At 42.9% G+C, this 9,517-nt stretch overlaps 1 protein-coding gene across 2 annotated transcripts in view; it reads right to left on the reverse strand.

Moving 5' to 3' along the window:
• The window catches only part of LOC110523517 (sarcoplasmic/endoplasmic reticulum calcium ATPase 2a), a 46,942-nt gene extending 38,040 nt beyond the window's left edge, over window positions 1-8,902 (reverse strand). For both annotated transcript variants that reach the window (XM_036977156.2, XM_036977155.2), the window contains exons 1-4: window positions 7,984-8,902; window positions 7,586-7,603; window positions 7,416-7,498; window positions 3,583-3,687 (exon numbers count right to left, since the gene is read on the reverse strand). In XM_036977156.2, coding sequence (XP_036833051.2) covers window positions 3,583-3,687; window positions 7,416-7,498; window positions 7,586-7,603; window positions 7,984-8,101 — 324 coding nt within the window. In that variant the 5' untranslated portion in view covers window positions 8,102-8,902. The remainder of the gene's footprint in view (window positions 1-3,582; window positions 3,688-7,415; window positions 7,499-7,585; window positions 7,604-7,983) is intronic.
• Window positions 8,903-9,517: the final 615 nt, after the last annotated feature.

The raw sequence follows: 9,517 nt of genomic DNA on the forward strand, positions 1-9,517 counted from the left end.
AAATCCAAATAACTTCACAGATCTTCATTGTAAAGGGTTTAAACACTGTTTCCCATGCTTGTTCAATGAACCATGAACAATTTATGAACATGCACCTGTGGGATGAACGTTAAGACACTAACAGCTTACAGACGGTGGCAATTAAGGTCAAAGTTATGAAAACTTAGGACACTAAAAATACCTTTCTACTGACTCTGAAAAACACCAAAATAAAGATGCCCAGGGTCCCTGCTCACCTGCCTTAGGCATGCTGCAAGGAGGCATGAGAACTGCAGATATGGCCAGGGCAATAAATTGCAATGTCCGTACTGTGAGACGCCTAAGACGGCGCTACAGGGAGACCAGACGGACAGCTGATCATCCTTGCAGTGGCAGACAACGTGGATCAACACCTGCACAGGATCGGTACATCCAAACATCACACCTGCAGGACAGGTACAGGATGGCAACAACAACTGCCCAAGTTACACCAGGAACGCACAGTCCCTCCATCAGTGCTCAGACTGTCCGCAATAGGCTGCGAGAGGCTGGACTGGGGGCTTGTAGGCCTGTTGTAGTCCTCACCAGACATCACCGGCAACAACGTCTCCTATGGGCACAAACCCACCGTCGCTGGACCACACAGGACTGGCTAAAAGTGCTCTTCACTGACGAGTCGCTGTTTTGTCTCACCAGGGGTGATGGTGGGATTCGCGTTTATCGTCGAAGGAATGAGCGTTACACCGAGGCATGTACTCTGAAGCAGGATCGATTTGGAGGTGGAGGGGCGGTGTGTCACAGCATCATCGGACTGAGCTTTTTGTCATTGCAGGTAATCTCAACGTTGTGGGTTACAGGGAAAACCTCCTCCTCCCTCATGTGGTACCCTACCCGCAGGCTCATCCTGACATGACACTCCAGCATGACAATGCCACCAGCCATACTGCTCGTTCTGTGCGTGATTTTCTGCAAGACAGGAATGTCAGTGTTCTGCCATGGCCAGCGAAGAACCCGGATCTCAATCCCATTGAGCACGTCTGGCACCTGTTGGATCGGAGGGTGAGGGCTAGGGCCAATCCCCCAGAAATGTCTGAACTTGCAGGTGCCTTGATGGAAGAGTAGGGTAATATCTCACAGCAGGAACTGGCAAATCTGGTGCAGTTCAGATGCACTGCAGTGCTTAATGCAGCTGGTGGCCACACCAGATACTTACTGTTACTTTTGATTTTGACTCCCCCTCCCCCCATGTCTGTAGAATTGTTCAGTTTATGTCTCAGTTGTTGAATCTTGTTATGTTCATACAAATATTTACACATGTTAAGTTCGCTGAAAATAAGCGCAGTTGATAGTGAGAGGACGTTTCTTTTTTTTGCTGAGTTTGATTATATATAATCCACAGATCAAAGTAACGTGCTGTATTCACACACACACTACATGACCAAAAGTATGTGGACACCTGCTCGTCGAACATCTCATTCAAAAATCATGGGCATTAATATGGAATTAGACTCCAATCAAGTTGTAGAAACATCTCAAGGAGGATCAATGGAAACAGGATACACCTGAGCTCAATTTCTAGTCTCATACAGTAGCAACAGGTCTGAATACATATGTAAATAAGGGGTCTTTATTTTAATACATTTGCTAAAATGTCTAAATCTATTTTTCGCTTTGTCATCATGGGGTATTGTGTGTAGATAGATGCTTACAGTGCATTCAGAAATGATTCAGACCCCTTCCCCACATTTTGATACTTAGCCTTTTTTCTAAAAAAAAAAAAAATCCTCAGCAATCTACACAAAATACCCCATTATGACAAAGTAAAAACAGTTTAGAATTTTTGCAAATGTATTAAAAGTAAAAACAGTTTTCAAACCCTTAGCTATGAGAAATTGAGCACAGGTGCATCCTGTTTCCATTGATCCTCCTTGAGATGTTTCTACAACTTGATTGGAGTCCACCTGTGGTAAATTAAATTGATTGGACATGATTTGAAAGGCACACAGTTGACAGTGGATGTCAGGGCAAAAACCATGCCATGAGGTCGAAGGAATTGTCCTTAGAGCGCCGAGACAGGATTGTGTCGATGTCTGCAGCATTGAAGGTCCCCAAGAACACAGTGGCCTCTATCATTCTTAAATGGAAGAAGTTTGGATCAACCAAGACTCTTCCTAGAGTTAGCCGCCTGGCCAAACTGAGCAATTGGGGGAGAAGGGCCTTAGTCAAGGAGGTGACCAAGAACCCGATGGTCACTCTGACAAAGTTCCAGAATTCGTCTGTGGAGATGGGAGAACCTTCCAGAAGGACAACCATCTCTGTAGCACTCCACCAATCAGGCCTTTATGGTAGAGTGACCAGATGGAAGCCACCACAGCCCGCTTGTAGTTTGCCAAAAGGCACCTAAAGGACTCTCAAACCATGAGAAACAAGATTCTCTGGTCCAATGAAACCCAGGTTTATCGATTTGGCAGGACTGGGAGACTAGTCAGGATCAAGGGAAAGATGAACGAAAAGTAGAGAGATCATTGATTAAAACCTGCTCCAGAGCGCTCAGGACCTCAAACTGGGGTGAAGGTTCACCTTCCAACAACCCTAAGCACACAGCCAAGACAATGCAGGAGTGGCTTCGGGACAAGTCTTTGAATATTCCTTGAGTGTCCCAGCCAGAGCCCGGACTTTAACTCGATCGAACATCTCTGGAGACCTGAAAATAGCTGTGCAGCAACTCTACCCATCCAACATGACAGATCTAGTGAGGATCTGCAGAGAGGAAGGGGAGAAACTCCACAAATACATGTGCCAAGCTTGTAGCATCATACCCAAGAAGACTCGATGCTGTAATCGCTGCCAACGGTGCTTCAACAAAGTACTGAATAAAGGGTCTGATTACTTATGTAAAATGTACATTTATTATTTTTAACAATGTTGCCTTGTCATTATGGGGTAGTGTGTAGATTGATGATAAAAAAAAATACATTTTTGAATAAGGCTGTAACGTAACAAAATGTGGAAAGTCAAGGGGTCTGAATACTTTCCGAAGGCAATGTTAAGGCCTAGCTATATGCCCAGTGTATATGTTCATTCTCCTGTACCATAAAGGACTGAGAAGAATAGCCTCTGGTGCCACTAAGCTTGGTTCTATTTTATATTTTATATTCATGGCATTTTCTCTCCCTGTGGTTCGGCGGACTGGTTTGGGCAGGCAGGCGTTTAACTGGCAGGAGGATGTCCACAGGGATCCCTCCAAACCCTCTACCTGGGATCCAATCCCTGCCATCAGGGGAACCAGCTCAGTGACAAATCACAGGCAACTAATGGTTGTTACTAACTGGAGTGACCTTGAAACTCATTAAACCAGCCAGAGGAAAAACAGCTTTGCTACAATTTGTACATACATTTCAGCTTCTTCCACATACACACAATCAATTCCCTCAATTTATAGTGAGTGAGGCAATCGGTTATCTGTAGATATGGCCTGATCCTATCATAAGCTAGGCCTACTATTAATTATATTCCTCTTAGGGTGGGACAGTCTATCAAACCAAAAAAATAACCAAGTTCACCATATTAAAAGAAAAAGGTTGTAAAAAAGATCTTGCTTACCTGCCAGACACCCACAATGGCATTTGCTATCAGAATCAGCAAAATTACAAAAGGCTCCACGAAGGCTGTGATAGTCTCCTCTCCCTCCTCAAACCAGGCCAGCACCTGAAACAGGCAGACAAGTCAGACAGCAATACAATAAAAAAATACATTCATTCTATGCCCTGCAGTTGCAGATATCAATGTCTCAGTTATACCAGCTTTAGGGTGTGGCGGAGATGAGGCGAGCCAGAGGCAAGGGTCAAGATAACAGAGCCTGGAGCACTATTGCAAAACCAGAGCAAAGGCAATCACTTGGTAACAGTAAGTCATTCAATTTGGGTGAAAAGTAGCAGTTGGAGAGTGACAATGCTCGTCAGGGCTGAAAGTGTGATTGTCAGCACAAGCCCAACAAACACCTAATTGTTATGTCAGCTGCAGGACTTTCAGCTACATCAATCAAATCTAATCATGAACATGCCATTTCTAATACCTGTAGTTCACATTCAAAGCACCACACAACTCTACCCTGTTCAGGCATCCAGTCTCTAGCAATGCATTTTGTCCTCTCAACAGTGAGTGACTGCTCTTTAAAGTGGTGTTCATTTCCATTAAGTCCTTCTCAGCCACTGAAATAGGATGCATGGGTTTAAACCAGTGGTTTGAATAACCACATTACAAAACAGAAAATAAGCAATTTCATCTGCTGAGGCCCAACCACTTTACCTCATAGAAATGACTTGGAGATAGAGGGAACAACGGTAGAAATTACTGAAAATGTTCCTAGAAATCTCAAACTAGGCTACACTAGGGCTGGAGCGGTAGCTTCCCACACAACAGTGCTCATAAAGGCCAAGCTTGAACTTGTATGCTATGGAATGACCACTTCTTTGAATGAAGAGGTTTAAAAAAAACAGCATCATTAACTCAGAGCTAGAGGTCGATCGATTAATCAGAATGGCCGATTAATTTGGGTATTTTTGGACACAGATTTGGCCGTTAATTTTTTTATATACACCTTTATTTAACTAGGCAAGTCAGTTAAGAACGCATTCTTATTTTCAATGACGGCCTAGGAACGGTGGGTTAACTGCCTTGTTCAGGGGCAGAACGACAGATTTGACCTTGTCAGCTCGGGGATTCAATCTTGCAACATAACAGTTAACTAGTCCAACGCTCTAACCACCTGCCTCATTGCACTCCACGAGGAGCCTGCCTGTTAAGCGAATACAGTAAGCCAAGGTAATTTGCTAGCCAGCCTTAAACTTATCTTATAAAAAACAAATCAATCATAATCACTAGTTAACTACACATGGTTGATGATATTACTAGTTTATCTAGCGTGTCCTGCGTTGCATATAATCGATGGGGTGTGTATCGTTGCTCCAATGTGTACCTAACCATGAACATCAATGCCTTTCTTAAAATCAATACACAGAAGTATATATTTTTAAACCTGCATATTTAGCAAAAAGAAATCCAGGTTAGCAGGCAATATTAACCAGGTGAAATTGTGTCACTTCTCTTGCATTCATTGCACGCAGAGTCGGTGTATATGCAACAGTTTGGGCCGCCTAATTTGCCAGAATTTTACGTAATTATGACATAACAGTGAAGGTTGTGCAATGTAACAGCAATATTTAGACTTATGGATGCCACCCGTTAGATAAAATACAGAACGGTTCCGTATTTCACTGAAAGAATAAACGTCTTGTTTTCAAGATGATAGTTTCCGGATTCTACCATATTAAATGACCTAAGGCTCGTATTTGTGTGTTATTACGTTATATTATGTTATAATTAAGTCTATGAAGGAGTCTATGGAGTCTATGACTTGATAGATTTGATAGAGCAGTCTGACTGAGCGATGGTAGGCACCAGCAGGCTCCTAAGCATTCATTCAAACGGCACTTTCGTGCATTTGCCAGCAGCTGTTTATGACTTCAAGCCTATCAACCCCGAGATGAGGCTTTTGTAACCGATGTGAAATGGCTAGTTAGTTAGCGAGGTGCGAGCTAATGGCGTTTCAAACTTCACTCGCTTGGAGTGGTTGTTCCCCTTGCTCTGCATGGGTAACGCTGCTTCAAGGATGGCTGGATGGCATCATTAGCTAGATTACTCGTTGGTTATTACTGCATTGTCGGAACTAGAAGCACAAGCAAGCATTTCGCTACACTCGCATTAACATCTGCTAACCATGTGTATGTGACAAATAAAATTTGATTTGGCTGTTGTCGATGTGTTCCTGGTTCCTGGTTCGAGCCCAGGTAGGGACGAGGAGAGGGATGGAAGCTATACTGTTACACTGGCAATAGTAAAGTGCCTATAAGAACATCCAATAGTTAAAGGTATATGAAATACAAAATCGTATAGCGAGAAACAGTCCTATAATAACTACAACCTAAAACTTCTTACCTGGGAATATTGAAGACTCATGTTAAAAGGAACCACCAGCTTTCATATGTTCTCATGTTCTGAGCAAGGAACTTAAACGTAAGCTTTCTTACATGGCACATATTGCACTTTTACTTTCTTCAACACTTTGTTTCTGCATTATTTAAACCAAATTGAACATTTCATTATTTATTTGAGGCTAAGTTGATTTTATTGACGTATTAAGTTGTAATAAGTGTTCATTCAATATTGTTGTAATTGTCATTATTACAAATAAATAAAAATTGGCCGATTAATTGGTATCTGCTTTTTTGGGTCCTCCAATAATCGGTGTTGAAAAATCATAATCGGTCGACCTCTACTCAGAGCCCACCTAATTATCCTTGTCAAGCTCTCTGGCGTTAACAGTCAATAATATGACTCATTTGCGCAATGAATAGAGGATTGAAAGCCTCTCACTATCATGTATTAGTAAATGTGTTCAGCGTAATGACAGAATCAGTCCCATATCATCAAATCTTATCCAGTGAATGGGTCTATTGTTGCTCAAAGACTATTTCAGAACAACAGGTTAAGAAGTAAGTTGTCTCCTCCATCAGAATCTAGGCCAGAACTAGAAATGTCATATACTAGGATTCTCCTCTTCACCCAGTTAGAGGTACAGCCTATCGCAACAAATGCCAATGAAAAATATGAACATCTTGACAGCTCAAGCACGTTTAGGACTCTCGTGTGTGTGAGAGAGAGAGACCCGGCCACTGCTGGATGTGATTTACAGGCCAGATTCCTGAACATCACTGTGTGTGACTGTCCCCGCTGCTGGTGATATCTACGGTGATGTGGCGTTGAATACGAGCCAACAGGAAGGGAAATGGGGTCACAGAGAGGTGAACTTGGCACTCACCAGGATCACCACTAGTGAGGCCACTTGTGACATAAACCAAACATTGTTTATGTCTAGATCAACTGCTTCCCCTGAAGGACTTCAATAGAAGGGATATGATGGGGCCTAAAAGGAGTAAATTAGGCATAATTGGGCAACAGCAGGAAAAGGAGGCTCCAAACAGGTGCAAGAAAATGGCTGACGACCAGTGACTCACTAACAACTAGAAACTCAATCTCCATCAATGATGTTCTCAACATAGCAGACTAGGATGTAATGACATTACAAGTAGGTGCAGCAACCAATTATCCCTAAATTATTGGATGAATGCCAGTTTAACATCACATTTTCACCGGGATAGACAGTCAGATACCATACAAAACCGACACGAGGCTGGAGCTGTGGGTACAAGACCTAATGGAGGCACAGGATTTTGCAATTTCTTAAGAAAACACTCTTCAGTGCCATCTGCCCTAGAGGGGATTTGTGTGTTCCCCAACAATTATGCTCATACACTTATTCTGGACATATGAAGCATACCATCATCCTCATTTCAATAAAGTAATTATATACTTACAAAGGATATGCAGGCCGCAAGAAGAAGAATCCTCACAAGTAGATCTCCAAACTGTTCAGCTACCAGCTCCCATAAAGACTTTCCTAAGAAAAGAAGAGGGTTTGATTGCATCCAAATAATTGGATACCTATAAAAAGTTAAAATAAAAAAAAATAGAACGATTTACTTACCCTCCTCAGCAGGCAATTCTGCGATTCATCCAAAGGATACCACACCGGAAATAGAGGACAACAGTGAGAGAGGAAGGTTACAACCGAAAATAAGTTATCCGATTACGAATAAGAGTTTCAAAGGGGAAAATACATCTAAATTGACGTGGACTGGAAGACAAACATAAGACATACTGAACATCGTTTAGAACAGGCTGACCCCTTTAAATGTACAGCATTTTGCTTTAGCTCGTTCACTGAAATTGTTTCAACACACGAGACTGTACATGTTCGTGACGTCAGCAATTCGTTCAAACAAGCCGGTTGCTGAAGAATGCCAGCGGCGTAGCGACAGTTTAGCAGGCCGTACACCGTGTGGCCAGGGAAGGGATATCACATTTCAGCAACATGTTACTCACCGTTAGGTCCCCATTTTTCCCGCTGCCTCTTCACCTGGTCTAAACCTAGACCTGTGCTTTCGTTCACGTTGAAATGGCTGTAAACTTCCTCCACTGTCTTTGTGTGAGCGTTCTCCATGGTGAGTATCTGTGCGAGGTCACACACTAGCTCGCTAACGTTAGCTGAAACCTCGACAACCCCACTGATTACGCACTTATTTTGTGTCTTCCCCAAACTCACGCTGCCAAAAATTCATACGAATATCTTGAAATATATTTGATTTCCCAAACACTAAATAACCTGACGCGCAATGAAAATGGTGGCTGTTAGTCCTCACACTTGTTAGGAGACCGATGCCTTTCCCCGTCAAATTCGCCGGTTGGCTACAATGTTCCAGACAACCATGAAATACGGATAATTCATACCACTATCAAAACTATTTCATTTTTTGAAGGGGCAATAACTAAAAAATGCGTCTCTGTAGTTGGATAATGCAGGTGGTTACGCGGTAGGTCTGACAAGTACAGCCTTCGTGGATGTCCGCTGTCTATTTGTTATTGTGCTGCCGCGGATTCACTGCTTTCCCCATCAGCACCAATCGCATTTGTTCACTACCCTTTCGCATGCTCTGAATGCTGCGCTCGGTGTCCGCATGTGGAATGCGCTTATTGGTTGGAGAGACTCCGGAAATCCATTTTTCTTCCCGATCTTTCGGTCCTCAACAGTTACCACAGCCCATTTCAAAAATATATCTGAAAAAAATCGTATTTGAACCCTAACCACCCTGCTAACATTATGCCTAACCTTAAATCAAGACAAGTTTTGTGATAGCCAATTGCGACTTTGTGGTTGTAGTAACTTCTGACAAACTGATCTTCTTCGGTGGGGTTTATCAGCGGTTGGCATCCAATGTTATTGTGTCTTACCACCACCTACTGTACTGGAGTGGGGGCCAGAGACCAAGAGAAAGTAAATCCTACCTGCCAGACCCGTTGCTCTTAGAAAAATATTACATATTTGAGACTATATCTAATGACGTTCTACTCAATATACTCTAAACTACTTTTCTGTATCCCCTTCTCCCTCATACTGGATCTCAGCCTCTCTCTTTCCCTCTGATACTTGAAATAAATGCATGCCCTTAGTATCTCTACTTCACTGCTCCTGCCAATATCCAGCCGTACCTGAGAGTAAACATCATTGATCATGATTGAGAACAGAGGACTAATCACGCTACCCTGCGGTGTACCGTTATCCACCAGGTAGCTGTCTGATAGAGACGTCCCCACCCTCACCTGGATAGACCTTCCAAACAGGAAATAATTTATCCATTTGTACGTTCTTCCTCCTGCCTCCATAATATCAAGCTTTATTAACAACCCCTCATCTCCACATCAAAAACGACAGCTACAACAGTCTCCTTGTTCACTGAGCCTTCCTGACCTCTGCTTCTAAGCAGAGCACTGGGTCCATAGTTCCCCTCCCCTTCCTGAACCCACTCTGATGTGACAATACTAGCTCCCTGCTCTCCAGGAAGTAAGTTAACCTCTCCAT

The sequence above is a fragment of the Oncorhynchus mykiss genome, chromosome 5 (assembly GCF_057628025.1).
Source record: "Oncorhynchus mykiss isolate SJ-2025 chromosome 5, ASM5762802v1, whole genome shotgun sequence".
NCBI lineage: Eukaryota > Metazoa > Chordata > Actinopteri > Salmoniformes > Salmonidae > Oncorhynchus > Oncorhynchus mykiss.